The 17,704-nt window shown below is 32.4% G+C and overlaps 3 protein-coding genes across 3 annotated transcripts; 2 read left to right on the top strand and 1 right to left on the bottom strand.

Annotated features, from left to right (window-relative positions):
- Window positions 1-670: 670 nt before the first annotated feature.
- Window positions 671-4,812, top strand: LOC125807413 (26S proteasome regulatory subunit 4 homolog A). Its single transcript, XM_049487123.1, has 6 exons — window positions 671-1,232; window positions 2,576-2,821; window positions 3,271-3,440; window positions 3,510-3,726; window positions 3,813-3,953; window positions 4,585-4,812. Exons 1-6 carry the CDS (start codon window positions 756-758, stop codon window positions 4,666-4,668), a joined length of 1,335 nt encoding a protein of 444 aa, XP_049343080.1. The 5' UTR covers window positions 671-755; the 3' UTR covers window positions 4,669-4,812.
- A 2,754-nt stretch (window positions 4,813-7,566) lies between these two features.
- Window positions 7,567-9,404, top strand: LOC125807834 (uncharacterized protein At4g13230-like). Its single transcript, XM_049487564.1, has 3 exons — window positions 7,567-7,687; window positions 8,062-8,211; window positions 9,127-9,404. The coding sequence occupies exons 1-3, from the start codon at window positions 7,631-7,633 to the stop codon at window positions 9,331-9,333; spliced, it is 414 nt and encodes a 137-aa protein (XP_049343521.1). The 5' UTR covers window positions 7,567-7,630; the 3' UTR covers window positions 9,334-9,404.
- Window positions 9,405-12,173: 2,769 nt separating this feature from the next.
- On the bottom strand, window positions 12,174-15,612 carry LOC125807854 (B3 domain-containing transcription factor ABI3). The gene is made up of 7 exons (XM_049487588.1): window positions 15,557-15,612; window positions 13,972-15,425; window positions 13,213-13,305; window positions 13,014-13,114; window positions 12,829-12,875; window positions 12,654-12,730; window positions 12,174-12,551 (listed from the first exon to the last, which is right to left on the bottom strand). The coding sequence occupies exons 2-7, from the start codon at window positions 15,397-15,399 to the stop codon at window positions 12,420-12,422; spliced, it is 1,878 nt and encodes a 625-aa protein (XP_049343545.1). The 5' UTR covers window positions 15,400-15,425; window positions 15,557-15,612; the 3' UTR covers window positions 12,174-12,419.
- Window positions 15,613-17,704: the final 2,092 nt, after the last annotated feature.

Raw genomic sequence — 17,704 nt, 5'->3', positions numbered from 1 at the left:
TTTTATATTTAAACTTTCTGATTGCGCTTAATTTTTCCTTTAGAATTGGTTCATTTTCATGTAGTTGGAAGTTTTCAATGAAAGAAGCTTTCAAGTCAAGATGCTGCCTATGAGATTATTTCATCTTAAATTTTGATTATTTTTCATGTAATACAAGTGAATGCACAACATGTAGACATTTTAAATCTAGCACTGATGTTGGAATTGAAATACAATCAACTTGTTTTCTTAAAATCATTTTCAACCAACTCACGTTGCGATTTTAACAATTAAATCGATTTACATAACCCTTAACTTCTCTCCATCTAACTTGGAGTTAATCCCGCGGAGAATAAATTTTTTGTAATGAAATGAATATAACTGATGTATATATGATATTTTAAAAATATAATATGTTTTTTCTTATTTGGACTAGCTTGTGCTCATTTTCATCAACAATTAGTACCAATTTAAGTCTATTCACTAACATTATAACATAAAGAAGAAATCATTAGTGTTTTGATTTCTGGTGGGATTTAACACGATTTTACCTATTTTTTATATTTATAAATGATAATTTAAATAAATTTATATCGTTAGTGAAATTTAACTGGTTGAATCAGGTTATTTATTTTATTTTTCAGGTAATTAGTCATACTTTTTAACACGCATATATCTTATATATCTTGGAAAGGAAGAAAAGCATAACCCAAAAATCCGAAACCTATTTCCAAAGCCCTTTTCCGCCGCTCTCTTCTCAGTCACAGCTAATAGTCATGGGTCAGGGGACGCCCGGCGGACTTAACCGGCAATTGCCCGGCGACCGGAAAAACGATGGAGACAAGAAGGAGAAGAAGTTCGAACCAGCTGCTCCACCGGCACGCGTTGGTCGGAAGCAGCGCAAACAGAAAGGTTCCGAAGCGGCAGCTCGGATACCAGCCGTTACGCCGCTGACCAAGTGCAAGCTTCGTCTGCTAAAGCTTGAGAGAATTAAGGATTATTTGTTAATGGAAGAAGAATTTGTGGCTAATCAGGAACGGTTGAAACCTCAGGAAGAGAAGACTGAAGAGGATCGATCTAAAGTTGATGATCTCCGTGGATCTCCAATGAGTGTGGGGAATTTGGAGGAGCTTATTGATGAGAATCATGCTATTGTTTCGTCGTCTGTGGGACCGGAGTATTATGTTGGGATCTTATCGTTTGTTGATAAAGATCAACTCGAACCAGGATGTGCTATTTTGATGCATAACAAGGTATTGAACTTTGTTAGTTTGTAGTTTTTTGAAATATTTGATGGCCTCTTAGTTGTTAGGGTTTCAACAAGACTTAGTTTTCCCTCATAGTTACAATTTAGACCTAATCCTCGGTAACTTTGAGATTCGTGTGTATTTGATTTAAAAAATGTAGGTAGAATTACGTTTCCATTTATCAAATTGTGATTTTACTTGTTGAGATTTTGGCTAGTTAGCAATTTGGATTGTGGCAAGTATGAAAAAGTAAGTCACTTGATTTATGTTTGGAATCGTAGTATTTTAGGTGGCTGAGTATTTATAATGCTAAATGAATGATCTTTTAATTAGAAGCTTTTTAGTGTGTGATAGATTAAGAGTATGTGCTATGTATTTTGTTCATTTGCAACTGTTCTTTGTAGTTGGTAACAATAATCCCTCAGTTATGTTGAGGCAGCTCAGTGGTAATCAGCTATTTCTGTTCATTGGTTAATAAGTGCTTCATACCTAGTCAGTAGTCTTGTCATCCCCTTGAGGAATTCCTCACCAATATGGTTTACATGGTATGTTAAGGACATATCTGAAGATTCTTTTCTTTCCTTTGTATTGTGTGTTCTTTACATAGTGGAAACTATGGATGGCTGTTAGAATATAGCAGAATCCAAATGGAATGAAAGGTCACCTTCTATCATTTTCTTCGTCTGAAGTTTTGAAAGCTACAAAGTGCTAGTGTGATGGTCATTTGAATACTTCAGAAATGAAGTGAAATAAACTGATTAAAACAATAAAATAGCCAAAAAAAAAAGAGTAAAAGAAATGAAGAAGTCTAGGTAGAGATTGGATTTGTCTAATCGAAAGAGACATTATCCTATAATCGGTGGATTTGACACCCCTTGTGGAAAACAGGTTCTCATATTTGCAAATCTGGATCAACCTACACTTGTGTAGGCACGATCACGCTTTTGTCTTAGAGCCTTGAAATTACTTCAATGGATGTTGTGAACCATTAGGCAGAAACACAATTTGATTGATGCACAACTGTTGAATTTTTTTGAGATTCGTGGTTTGATTTTGGACGATATTACTGCCATTGATTACACAAGAGAGCTTCTATGTTTTCACCAAGTTTGATGGTTAGCGGTTTTGACTAGTTGGAAACTTCTTTAGTTGGCTAATTTACCTTTGTATTTCCTTTACAAACTTTTGCCTTCCATAATATTCTTTTTGGCCATTTATTTTGACTTGTTATCTTGATTGTTTGGTAGTAATTTGTCTGCAATTCTTTTTCTTTTATTCCTTTGAAGTATTGGTGAAAGTGTGCAAGTCTGAGAGTGGGTCACTTTGACAATATGATTTCCTCAATTCAGGTTCTATCTGTTGTTGGGCTTCTACAAGACGATGTTGATCCAATGGTGTCTGTCATGAAGGTTGAGAAAGCTCCCTTGGAATCATATGCTGACATTGGTGGATTAGATGCCCAGATTCAGGAGATTAAAGAAGCAGTTGAGCTTCCTTTGACTCACCCTGAGTTATATGAAGACATTGGTATTAAACCTCCGAAAGGGGTAATTCTGTATGGAGAGCCTGGGACCGGCAAAACCTTACTTGCCAAGGTTTGTGAAATTCCCCTTTGTGTATGCTGAGCTTAGAATAGGTTGATTTATGCTTTGACTTCCCTAGTTGGAATCAGCAAGTATATAATGCTAGTAAACAATGTTCTTGAAGTACAGTTTGCAGAGTCTTTGTGCTACAGCTATAAAATACTTGTCATACCTCTTAAGAGGCTATCAGTCAGGTGGCAATGTGTAGTCAAGTCCTATTTTAATCAGGTGGTTTGGGCACTTGCATATTTGACTAATCGTTGAAATAGTTTCCAATACATTTTTTGGTAGAATGTATCTTGACTAATGCCATACATGTTATTTGTTTGTCCTTGTGTGTACATGTGCAGACAGTTGTAATCAACTAGTTATTGAGTGCTTTTCATCTACTTTCAGAACATAGTGTGTCTCTAGCCCATAATAAGATTATACTCAAAGCTTTATTAAACCTTTTTGTTCAGGCAGTCGCAAACTCCACTTCAGCAACTTTCCTGCGTGTTGTGGGAAGTGAACTGATTCAGAAGTATTTGGGAGATGGGCCTAAATTGGTCAGGGAGCTCTTCAGAGTTGCTGATGATCTCTCACCTTCAATTGTCTTTATTGATGAAATTGATGCAGTTGGTACAAAAAGGTAACATCTGAAATCTGTTTTTGAGGTTGGAATTTGTGGTGTGTGTCAACTAATATGTTCTTCCCTCAGGTATGATGCACACTCAGGTGGTGAACGAGAAATTCAGAGGACTATGCTGGAGCTGCTGAACCAGTTGGATGGTTTTGATTCCAGAGGAGATGTGAAGGTGATTCTTGCCACAAATAAAATTGAGAGTCTGGATCCGGCCCTGCTTCGGCCTGGTAGGATAGACAGGAAAATTGAGTTCCCTCTTCCTGATATCAAAACAAGGAGGCGCATTTTCCAGGTTTGTGCATTGTGTTATGAGATTACTATGCGTGATGCGTTTGGTGTACATCCTGTTTCATGAACCATCTTATATGTGGTGTGCAGATACACACAGCAAGGATGACTTTGGCTGATGATGTAAATTTAGAAGAATTTGTTATGACGAAGGATGAGTTTTCTGGTGCTGATATCAAGGCAATATGTACCGAAGCTGGATTGCTCGCTTTAAGAGAGCGGCGTATGAAGGTGAGACTTGAAAATGGGGAAGTTTTGATTTTTATTTTTGTGATGTCTTATTCTAAAAAATGTTTGAAAAAAAAGCCATGAGTAAGCATTGCTTGATTGATTTGGGATTTTGGGCTTTGGATGACATCTTTTTTAGGTTTATTGGACATAAGCACGTAGGTCTTGACTTACGTATATGAAACGAAAGGCTCTGATCTTATAATTATCTATCTTCTTGTGTGCTCCAATATGTGTATTAGCCATCTTAATATACTCGTGTGGTTAGGACTTGGCAGGATTATTTTGATGGACAATGCAGAAACATGTTCAGGATGTTACTTAAAAACTGGAAATATATTTTAATTTTTGAAACTCGCCCAATTTGGGCCAATGATTTTCTTTGACACCTATGTTGAATGTCTAGTCTGGAAAAAGTAGAAGATCATAAGAAATGGAAGATCAAATATCCATCTATAGTTTGCTGCTGCACTGTTCTTTTGCTGGCAAAGTATATTAATTACGTATAATTTTTTTGATTTTATTCATAAAATTTGTATTCGTGTTATCTTGAGTGTGGTACTTTTTGAGTGATAGTATACCTGGTAGCTGGTGCTATAGATGTTTATTTAACAACATAATTGTATGTCTACAGGTAACTCATCCAGATTTCAAGAAGGCCAAGGACAAGGTCATGTTCAAGAAGAAAGAGGGAGTGCCTGAAGGGCTTTACATGTAATCATTTTGTATCACTGTTGTTCTCGACTTGATTTCCCTGTTTTCAGTTCTCTTTAAATACGTTGACGTTTTTTGTTTCCTGGTTAAAACAATATATTACATTTAGAACTTCCGGTTGGTTGTCAGCTTTTTGTTTTGCACTTAATCTACTTTCTTTTTATACCTTGCACTTGCATTAAGAAATTACGATTTCTTTAAGTCAACTTTTCAATAAATGATGAATATGCTAGATTTCAAAAATTAAAATGTATTTGGATGACTTAAATTTTTGAGTTTGTTTTCAAAATTAGATTTTATAGAATAATGAATGGAGAGAGAAGCACTTCAATGAATATTAATTACTTGTTAGTTTTCCTAGGTTGGTCAAAATATATATTTTCAAGACTAATTAACTACTCCATCAAGGGTATAATAGGAAGAATATGGTAATTTATGCATTGATTTTATGGAATGACAAGTAATATGGTTCAACTATTTATAGAAACTGATGACATATAAAAAGGAACGGAGGGAGTAATGAATACAAATTATACTCGTATCTTTGGTACAATCAACTTTCAGTATTATTTAAATTAGAAGACATATAATCGTATATGGGTCTAAGTTTGTTTTCAGTTAATTTGTGTTGTTGATTGAGTGAACTATGAAGAAAAAATATCGTCCTTAAACATGAATAATATGTAAATATTTTTATGAATAAAATGACAGTATAATTTTATTATCCATTGTGTGTGGATACTAGTTATCTCATTATTATTTTGGTTCAACTAGTTTGAACTAACAAAAGAAAATGCCCAGGTAGATTAAGAGAAGAAAAAATAAATATTCAACTAATATTCACTGTTGTAACTTGTAAGTGTAATATTTACGTCGCTAGTGCAGAATTTTGGAACAATATTATCATAATAATATTATGTTACCATATGAACCTCGATTGACCAATGAAGATAATATTCAGCTCCTTATATAGAAAATTCTACATAATTGACCTTTGAACTGACCAGTTGACCTTTGAATTTATTTGTTTGACTTTCTTTTTAGTCGATCTAATTTTTTTTCCTTTTTTGACAACTCGGTAGTTTTAATTTTCAATATGACATATGTCATGTTTAAGATCATAACATAAATACACATTTTGTATATATTTAATTTAATTAAAATTATAAAATTTAAAAATCTTTGTTTACTTTCTTAAACTTCAAATCTAGTCAAACTAAGACAAACAAATTAAAATAAGGAAAGTAGTATCATACTATCATAGCAAGTAAATATATAAATTTCCATAGAAGGTCTATTGAATTGATTATACCAAATCTTTGGATCGATAAGAAGTTACTATAGAAAAATCATAATATCATAGCAAGTAAATATATAAATTTATAAGGAATATTCATAAAAACAAAATCTACCATAACTTACAGAGTTTAACAATTTTCCAAAAAAAGTAGTATCATACTATCATAATTCATAGCAAGTAAATATGTAAATTTCCATAGAAGGTCTATTGAATTGATTATCTAACTATGAACATAATATATGGTAAAAAAAAGTATTCCCTAGAAAAGGACCAAATCTTTGGATCGATAAGAAGTTACTATAGAAAAATCATAATATCATAGCAAATAAATATGTAAATTTCCATAGAAGGACTATTCATAAAAACAAAATCTACCATAACTTGCATAGAGTTTAACAATTTTCCAAAAAAAGTAGTATCATACTATCATAGCAAGTAAATATATAAATTTCCGTAGGAGGACTATTTATAAAAAACAAAATCTACCATAACTTACCTAGAGTTAACAATTTTCCAAAACAAGATCATTTTTTCTTGTATAAATAGACACTCCAACACTCACATTTTTGTGCACAAAACAAAACATACATACAAACACACAAAAACATTAATTAGATCTAAGAAAATGGCTATTAACAAATCCATTTTACTAATTGGATTATTTTGTTTGGCTCTTTTTGTTATGTCAAGTGAAGCTGCTGATGTTGTCCTTTTAGGACCATGTGATCAATTTCCAGATTGTAATGCAGCTTGTATTGCAAAGGGATTTCAGAATGGAACTTGTACTAAAATTGGTAGTGGAATTTTGGGTTGTTATTGTGCTACTTCTCAGTAATTTTTTTTACATTTTTATTGCTAAGTTATTTGGTCCATTTTTCTTTCAAGAATAATATAACTACAACTTAATTATATTGCTAGTTTTTGTATGTTCTAAATTTATAAGATTCACTATGGTTGGTCAGCAATAAATCTTTTTATCTTCTTCTATGAGTCCAATTCAATTTTAGCAATTCTTCTTCTATGTTTTTTTTTCCTTTTTCCTTATACGTATGCGAGCAACTTTGTAACGAGGGGTATATTAGAATGAACTTTAAGAAAAAGAAGGAAGAAAAGAATGGATTACTAAGAAAAGGAAGTAACGATATAAAAATAGTTAAACAATAAAATTTGTTGCTAAAATTATTTAGCAACGAATTAGCAATAAATTATCAAAAGAATTGTTAGCTCCAATTAGGAATTTTATAGAAGATTTGAATTTAAAAAGGGTAAATAAGTTTTATCTTAAAAATATAAACACATTTAAATAGCTTTGAATATTTAAAATTCAGATCTCCATTAAATGAAAACAAACAAAAACCTTTTTATGTTTATGTTTATTTATTTCTGGTGTTAATCTTCTTTCTTTAATATCCAATTAAAAGATTAGTGGCATTGAAGCAGAGAGTGATCCGTGTATTACTCTTTTTAATTTCTTAATTAGTGATGATTAGCTTAAACTGGAAAAAAGGCAATAAAATTACCTCAAATCCTAAGGGAATTTCATTTAGCCATTAAAACAGAGAAAAACATGGCAATTTCTTCCTCTATTTATAACCCTAAAAAGAATAAGCAAATAAATTTCAAGAAACCAAAAAAAATAATTTTAAAAAATAAAATAAAACCAGACATGGCAAGCATGGGATTTACTAGAGTTTTTGTTGGTGGAGCATTCAGGCCTTTCAAGGTGATTATTATTTTACTTCCAATATGTTTTAAACTCACTCTGTTTCAATTTGAATGTTTTACTTTCGCTTTATTATTCCAGAAAGAATTGTAAGAACTTTACTTTATTTACTTTGTAGTCACCTCGTCGTCTCTCGATATACACATATTGATCTGTTTCAATTTAAATGTTTTGGTTTCATTTTATTCTGTTTCACAAAGAATCTTAAAAGTTCTATTTTCTATCGTAGGATATTTACTTTGTAGTCGTGTCGTCCACTCTCCGTAATATCACACATTATGATATCAACCATCTTAAAGTACTATATCACGTATATTTATTGACTGCTTACGAAGTTAAATCTGAGAGGAAGTCTCTAAAATTAAATTTTGCAGCAAATAGCAAATCGCCACCTGGCAACGGCATTTAAAGATGAGGCTCGTAGCACAGTTCAAAAGGGTGCAGATGCAATGAAACAGGGTGCTGATGTTGCCAAAAGAGCCAGCCAAGAAGTGAAAAATGAGACTGCCTCTGTTGCTGATCAGGTCACACATTAATGTCTATATATTGTTTTCATCTTATTTCTAATTGTGATAAACATGTAATTGTTTTTGGCTGGGCTTTTCCCTCTTAATGATTTAGAAAAAGCATAAACTTTCGGTTTCATAGGTTATCTTTCTATATTTCACCTTGTGAGATTATAAATGACCTGAAATGTAACAACTTATGAAAAAAGGCTTTTAGTAAAAAGCATGAAATGTAGCGATCTTTAAAAAAAAGAGCTTTTAGTAAATGACTTGAAATGTATCAACATATAAGAAAAGAGCTTTAATAAATGACATGAAATGTATCGACCTGTAAGAATGAATTGAATCGAAATGACTTTTTTATTAAAGTCAATTGTCTCTATTAGCACTTCTCAGATCGGCTAGACCTCTTCAATTGAGCTAGCTACCAAGACCTTGGATGCGCTAGCTGTTGACAGCTTGGGAATGGATACTTAGGTTTCTCGGTGTGTAATTTTCTTAAGAAGTCCCATATCGATAGAGGGATGGGAAATTGGTCTTCTTATATGGACTTGGACAAACCTTTTCTCATGAGCTAGTTTTTGGGATTGAGTTAGGTCCAGTATCATATCTTTACATGGTATTCCAAGTTGTTGTTCAGTGATGTTGAACCCCCATTTAGAAGTGTTCACGCTCCAGTTGAGGTCTGGGCACATCGATAGAGGGATGAAAAATTGATCTGACCGAAGTGTCATATCTTTACAAATTTAACCTGTTATATCATAGTATCATTACTTACCGTTCATTCTAATTATCAATCAATTGGTCGATACTTGTGTATATATCTATTGACCTGCAACCACAATGTCAGCGATTCTAGTTATAACATTTCTTATATTGTTAGTGTGTAAAACTTTGATTCTCATCTTACTATATAAACGTATGTTTTGGAAGGCGATACGCAAGACGAAAGTAGTGGGAGAAAAGGTTGCAGACACAGCACAAGAGATGGCTGGAAAAGCCAAAAACACAGCACAACAAACATGGGAATCAGTTAAAGAAACTACCCAAAAAGTGAAAGATACTGTGAAGGGCAAAGCTGAAGAATCCACAGAGGCTATAAAAAATAATGTCAATCAGGGAATGAACTCCAAAAACTGAATTTCAACTTCCTCTATTTCAAAAACAGAGACATTATCTCTTAATTTGTAAGATTAAGACTTTTTTTTTTTTTTTTTAGTTTTGCTGAAACCGCAGACAGAAGTTTGCGAGTTTGATGTATTACCGTAGTATGAGATTCGAACTTGAAATCTCAACGTGAATTTTGAATTCTCTAAATCACTGAAATAACTTTTAGTCATGTATTTTAAGAATTCAAAATCTTTATATGTACATAAAAAATACCTTACATACATTTTTAAATTTGTCGATCCTAAGTACTCTATTACTTGTGATTAAAAATTCTGAATTCAGTTGAACTCGTAGGTCCAAAAGTACTTGCATCTACCGCTGCTAACTAGTCATTGATGGATGGACAAAGAACATTCAAATAATGCGGTCGATAATATAAGTATAACGTCAGCGTATATAACTTAAACTAAGATAATAAATTATGATGGTCATTACATTGCTTAAACTTGGAAACAGGACATACAATATATTCAGTTTACAGCTTTCATATTTATCTACATTAGACAATAGCCAACATCTACAGATAATTCATTAGTTTTTCTCTAAACTATCTAATTGTTTAAAGTTAAACTGTGAAACGGAATAATAACTAGAAGTGGATAGAGGTGAAAACCAAGGAGTAAATACTTTGGTGCAGATAGTTAAAATAAATTATTCCCTGAATTCAGGGCATACGTGAAGTCACCTAAATGGTGCAATCCAGCGGTCCATTAATAAAAAAAGAAATCTCCATGGATGACACAGGCACCTCAATTCTCTTTCTAAAAATAAACGTTGGACAGACTGGGAAATTGAGAAATTAAAAAAACAGGCTCATTCTTTGCTCTGTTCATATTGAAATGGTGGACTTATTCTTTTCTTGGCACGTGTCTCTGTTAAACTATTATTTAAAAAATTATAATTAAATATAACCTTTAATTTTACATGTACAAACAAATGGACTTATTTACATTCTTTTGCCAATGACGAATTATACAATGCTCATAAAGTTGGAAAATGATAAAATTGGTGAGGGGAATTAAATGAGGTTATGTTTATCACTTCAAAAGAGGAAAAAGAAGGTTGGGGAGCTGTATTTTGTCTGATGCACAGATGAAAGAAAATTAAAATAGCTTTGATAATTGGTTACTTTATTTAGCATGCTTTTTGCACAATTACAATTTCGTCGGTTTCCCAACTTCAGCTTCAATAACACCATTGGCTCAATTCTCCACCATTACCACAGAGTAAAAACGGATAAACATAAAATATTTTTAAAAAACTTATTGAGTATTATTCTGTTTCTCTCTGTGATTTGAGGGCTTGAATATTGTATAATTTGGATTTTTTAGAAATAATAGTTTATTGCTAAAAATAATTAATCTATTTATGAATATCTCAAAAAATTATAAATAAGCTAGGATTTCTGATAAAATTAATCTTCAAAAATCTTAATAAAAATTGAACTTATCTTGAAGAATTTCGATGTGTACGCACGTATGGACAAAAGAAGAAAATAAAATGAGCCGTTTGTGTGACGAATGGAGAGGAGAAAAAGGATTTGATTTACTTGCTTTTAGATTAAGATTACAAGAAATTGGTAGTCGGTCCAATCTTATAATATGAAAGAGAATTAAGCTGCTTGCTTCTATCTTCTGTCATCAATGGAGAATACTAGACTCTTAAGAGTTTTTTTTTTTTCATTTCTTGTTATATAAAAAGTGAACCATATTTGAATTGGGTCGTGGTGAAGTGGAGGGACTGCTTGAATTCGAGTTTTAAGTATAAAGAAAATTATGTTGAGAGTGCCATTTCAGAATGAGTCCTGTCGTGCCTAATTCAAATTTAATTGGACCTCCAACAAAAGTTTCGGACACTAAATGTGAACTAAAAAAAGAAAGTGGCCGATTTTTTGAATCATTGATATGAAAACGTGTGGCGTAAAATCTGCAAAGTTAAAATCGATCGATGGGCACCAAGTTTTGCTTTTGGTGGTTTTTTATTTCTACTTTGGTCCAAGTTTCCCTTTGAAACAGAAAACGTTGTTATACATATCGCCAATTTTAGTTTGTTCATGTTCCCTACTGTTTTTTCTTCTTCTATTGTCTTCTAATACAGAAGAAATTTGTTTTGATGGCTAAAGTGATATTTACATATTTTATAACCAGAGTGGTGTGAATTGCATAATCTATCCAAAATAACCTTTTTCTTTCATAAAGATAATAAGATTTATGTATATTTGGTGATGCAGTGATGAGACTTCTTCACTCTTATTAGAGTTTTCGAATTCGAATCTTAAATATGAAGAAAATCTTGTTGGAGACACTAACATATGATTGGTATGGTTTAAATGATTGGTATCGTTTAAATAGAGTACTTATTAACAACAAATACTCTAACCAGAAAAAAAAAATATTTTCATGTCCTCAAAAAATGCTTTTGAGCAACTTTCTAAGTAAATTGCCTTAAATAGAGCGACTTTTGAATTATAAACCTTAATTTCAGAAGTACAATGAATTTAGGGAAGAATATTTCAGATAGTCACTCAATTAGGATTAAGAAATACAATGAATTTAGGGAAGAATATTTCAGATAGTCGCTTAGTTAGGATAGTTCACTTTGAAAGTCATGCGACACCCAAGCTAAAAAGGGATAGACATTTGTATATTGAAGTGAAGATCCAGAGCAAAAGTACTCTTCATACCAAGTCTCTCATATGATAATCTGGAAAATAGAGTACTAATTTTTTGCATTGTCGATGTATATATTTTCAGATAAAAATCAGTCAAATGCAGTTGATAGTATAAAATTATTTGCACCGTCAGTGTATATGCAACTTAAAGTAGATTATAATTGATGGTCATTACATGATCTAAACTTAGAAAAACATACATACAACACGTTCAGATAACAGAAAAAAGACAGCCCAATCCACAAAACATCCGGCATTTACGCACCGATTACAACTTACATATTTATCTACTACAACACTTTGCCAAAATTCGAACATCTATACAGAGAAATCTAGTTTACAATATCATACTCTTGATACTAATTTGGGAACTTGTTGAGATTAATTATCTAACTGCTTGAGCAACTGGAGATGAGCTAATAGCAGCTGCAGATGACAACTTACGAGGATTTTTCTTCGTTTGTTTTTTTCCCTCCGACTTTGGTCCATTCTGCCTCACTTTTACTCCTCGTATCAACTGATGTATACACGATCGAACAATTTTAACTCAAATGATGAAACAATTACGCGCTTATAGTGATAACAAAACTAAAGCACAATATTGTAATTATCGACTTACATATTTGCCACACTTCATGTCAGCATATATTACAATGAAATCGCCTTCTTGAAGTCCATTAGCTTTAACAAAATCACCTTCACAAATTGAAAAAAAAGGCACAATAAAACGTCACTTAATACATTTTAATGAATTATGCAAAGCAAAGCAAGAGCGGGATTGATTGTATCCGAACCTGTGTTTTCAAGAAGGTACATCCTGCTTTTGTTATTTGGCCAAAATCTGAGAAACAGAACACAAATAGCAATTGTTACTCCATATAAATAGATGATGATTAAAATTGAACAAAAGGAAAACAATTGAATCGAGTAACGTAAATATAAATAACTTGACAATGGATGATTATTCTGGGTCCGGTACCTATATTTCATGTTCCAAACACGAGAAGTTCCGATGTCTTCCATGGCAATTGAAATTCCATCTCTTGTTTCAAGATGTGGAAGATGACGTTCTGCTTCTTTCTGCTTATAAACAAAATTTTCAGTAATCCACTTAAGTCACATTTTAATCACCAAATAAATATAGATCACCATATAAGATAAATGTAAAATTAAATTACCTTTGGCAAGACAATTCTTCCGAGATTGTTAACGTCGCTTTGTTTCAGCACTTTTTGCAGGAGAAACTTCAGATTCTTCTCTGATTTAAATGCCTATTGAAGAACATCCAAACGAAATTTGAATAATATTCACTCGGCATATATACATACATACATACATCTAGAAATATTTGACGAACTATTAAATTAGCCATTAGGAAGCGGATTTAACTCATATTCACAAGGTCGGATCTAGGATTTCTTGAACATGGGTGCACCACTTAAGAAGGGGGGAAAACATTAAATGGAAATTAATCACTATTCCTCGATGTAAATAATTTAGCTTTCCACCAAGTGCATCATTCAGCCTTTTTGGAGCATCGGTGCCAACTACTAATATTAATTAGATCAATTTTAGAAAATATGTACATAACATACCTAATTTCGCAAATAAATCATAGTTTCGCGTGCCCTATAATTAAGGCGATAAATTTACCCCTGAATATTCACCATATGAGTGTGCAGGGTGATCCAAGAGCTCTTACAAGGGATGATTTTTTTCCACATTTATATTCCTCAAGCTTACCTATGTTCTATTTCTCTTCTAACAGCCAGATTCTCTCTTACATCGATTTCGTAAAGTATATTTACGAGTTAACCTGTCTTATTTTCCAAGTTCTTAATTCCACTTTTCAATGGATTATCCTTTAGATGACTAATCATTTATACTGTTAGTGTATAAAAGTTTAAACTCAAAAATGATTTTGCGCCGAAACATACCTGTTTTTTGTCAGCCGAAGCCGAAACCTGCTTCTGCTGGTTCTGTGATTGCATAGCCGGCCTCTCCGGTGGAAGTGATTGTGAAACCATCGCCATTGGTGGAGAAGGCCAACATACCCAATTTCCTGGATTGTTAGCTTGAGTCATTACATAATTATTATTGATCTCCCCACCCATCATTACACTTTGCTCATTAGTAATTTGTCTTGGAACCCGAGTTTGGTGGCGATAATGATGCGGCCGCAGTCGTCTCTGCCTAGCCATTCTGTTCTTCCTAGCTTCTTTAGTAGCACAAGATCCTAACCTTGGCAATATCTCACCATTCCCATCGAAAAGTTGGTAGGGATCATATTGAGCACCGAATAAAGACTGATCAGGCATAGCAACATTATTTGTACTATCATTCTCAGGAAATGGATTGTATTGAGACGCGGTCGCCATTGTAAATTGCGACGGAGACCAGGACTGAGAAGTGTCCATGGGTTGATATTCTGCTGAAGCCGGTGAAGTTGCACCTCCACTCATTGTTTGACTATAAGGAGGTGGAAATAAACCTCCGTTCGAATAAGGATCACCAATGTACCCCTGTATTGGCCCTGTCATGACTGGGGTACTCGAATCCGGGAAAGGAGCATTTGGAATCCACTGAGGGGGATAAAAACAAGCATTTGGATCAAAATTATAAGGGATCGAGTTTTGAAGAACTTGTTGATTAATGGCTTCAGCTTCTCTCATTTGTTTCTTTTGCAATCTATGTTGTTCAACCCAATCAAGAATGAGTCTCAACAGCTGTTTTTTCCCCTCTTTAGTACTTCCTAATCGTTTCGAAGCACTTTCAATCGTCGAACGTTTAAGCTTAATACTCCTCATATCTTCAGCAGAAATGTAATCTTTGTTTTGCTTTAGCCATTCGAAAAACATAAGTGCAAGCTCACTATCCCCTTGAAAAAAAGAAAGCCCCTGATCGTCTCCTTCTTGTGGTGGTTGTTGTTGTTGCTGCTGCTCCTGAGGATTTTCATTATGAAGAAATGAAATCATAGGGTCAAGAAACTCATTAACATCGATATATCCAACATTATCCATGACGTTCAGACATTCTTGGTCACCAATTGTATCGATTTTTTTTTCGAAATCTTGTTCATCAGCATCAGATTTTAGAACAACCCCAGAAGATGGATCAGATTCAGTAGGAGGGGAAAAGGAAGTTGATGATGAAGAAGACATGCATGGAAAATCTTGAAGACAAGTAAAATCAGTAGAGAAATTTTCATTTAGCCAAATATCTGTTTCATCCATTTCATCCATAGGATCAAAATCAGTACAATCCTGCTGCTGCTGCTGCTGTAGCATTTGAATATCATCATCCACTGATACCACCAAATTAGTATTCTCTTCTTCATTATTAACACCATGTAACTCTCTCTCCATTTTTTGTTTCTACCAAAAACTCACCTCTGCAAAAATAGTACCAATTTTTCAGATTAAAAATATTTACTTCATTTGCACAACTTTCGTTATTAACGAAGCTAGAGCAAGAATTTTTTTAAAAAATAAATAAATTTAAAGAGAAAGATGGGCAATGTACCTGATTAAGAACCGAAGGTCTTGTTATCTCTTTTCAAGTGGATTTTGCAACATAAACCATCTGAACTTTGGGAATTTTATATACACAAAAAAAAAGTACAGTAGTACCAAATCTGAAGAAAGCGACACTTCTACGATATTGATTTATATATATATATATATATATATATATATTTAAGGCCTCTTATTAAAATTTAAAATAAAAACACAATCAACCAAAACTGAAGCACATCAAGAGAGCGCACAACTCTTCAGTACCAAAATGAAAGTAGAAATTTGTAGAAGGCAAAGGAAGTGAAGTGTGGGTAAAAGAAGTAAGTTAATCAGACAAAAAAGAGTACCAAACTTGTCGGATACAGAGAGGTTTTTGAAGTTTGTTCAAAGAGAGAAAAGAGATAATTAACAGCGGTTAGTTTTTTAATTTTTTTTTGTTGAAATTAAATTTTAAAAAAAAAAGAGATAAAGGAGAAAACCAGGAAGAGGAAAACTTGGTGCGGATAGTTACAAAAAAATGGTTCCCGGATTATACGCCATACGTGAAGTCACCTCAATGGTGCAATCCAGCGGTCCATTAATTAAAAGAAAATGTCCATTGATGAAACAGGCACCTCAATTCTCATTGTAAAAAAAAGGATTGGACCGACTGAGAAAATTGTAATTGTAATTGTAATGAGAAAAAAGAAACATAAGCACCTCATTTCTCTTTGCTCTGCTCATACTACTTTGTCGCCATTCGTGACTGTTACGGTGCACTTCTTCAACCTCTTCTTTTCTTTTCTATACTATACAATACAATGAATTCAATCGGGTCGTGGTATAACGGTGAAATTGTTTTATTTTTAATTAAAGATTTTTATTGCGAGCTTCTAGGTATAAAAATTTTTAATTGAAAATACATCCGTAAGGATTTGTAAATTTAAATTTAATCAACACTTCAAACGCTGAGAAAAAAACAAAAGACACGAGTACTACAAAGAACTCTATTAAGAGAGGTTTGAATAAATTTTAAACATATTTATTTGTATTAAAATTTAAGTAATTATTTGATTTGGATAAATTTTAATTATGAACAAGTTATTTTGGGTGGATGATTGTTATAAATATTTTGTTCATGATTATCAGTATTAACTACTTATTATCATTGTTATTTATTAAGCTATTATCAACCATCAGTTTTATCATCACAAGTATTACTCTAATACTCTAATTATTATTATAGTCAATTACTATTGTTAGACTTCACTATATGTATATTTTTATTGGTTTTAGCGATAATAAATATGAATATTAAGAAAGAATGCTAAAAAATTTAACTGCATTAATTCAATGACATTGGGTCCAATGAGATATAAGATTGAGGGACATTCACAAAACATACTAATTACTTCTAAAGAATATATTTATCAGTAATTAAGTTAATATCATTAATTAATTAATTACTATTACTAAAAATCATTATTGATATAGTATAATTATATGGAGTACTTTTTATTACTACTTCTATCACTATTGGCTATTATCATTTTTGCACTATTAAAAATTGGCTATAGTCAACTATAAGAGAGACAAAAATTAATCGAAGAAGAATCGTCGATGAAAGTAATAAAACAAAGATATAACATATCTTCAACTTATAAAAAATTTGATACTCCTAGATAGAACTTAGAGATCAAACTTAAAGTAAAAAAGATAGTAATAGATAGCCTGAGATTGTATTAGTTAGTTAGGAAAAAAAAAACATATGCCATCAAATTAAAAAGATTCATCTATATCATTCGTTAAAATTTAGTTCATTTATATTATTTTTATTTTTAAAAAAAAAACTTATTGATATCTTTTTGATATGATTGAGATAATTTTTTCATATGGAGCACGAATTTTTTTAAAAACGAAACACGTAGATTGGTCAGAAGTGAATAAACAGGTGTCAGCAAGAGAAGAAGTCTGCCGTTTCGCCCACGAATGCACACAAAACTCCCTATGGCCGCACCAAACAAATTAAAGTCTTGTTTTACTTCTATCTATTTTCACATTACTAAATTTTCCCAAATCTTTTCATGTTTACCCATATTTTTATGAAAGAGAATTGACCTGCTTCTGTTATCAATAGAGAATATAAAATAATTCTCATTTCTTTCCTTAATATAAA

The sequence above is a fragment of the Solanum verrucosum genome, unplaced genomic scaffold (genome assembly GCF_900185275.1).
Source record: "Solanum verrucosum unplaced genomic scaffold, falcon-dt-bn FXZP01000183.1, whole genome shotgun sequence".
Lineage (NCBI taxonomy): Eukaryota > Viridiplantae > Streptophyta > Magnoliopsida > Solanales > Solanaceae > Solanum > Solanum verrucosum.
The sequence above is the reverse complement of the archived record's forward strand: the minus strand, read 5'-3'. Positions and strand labels throughout refer to the sequence as shown.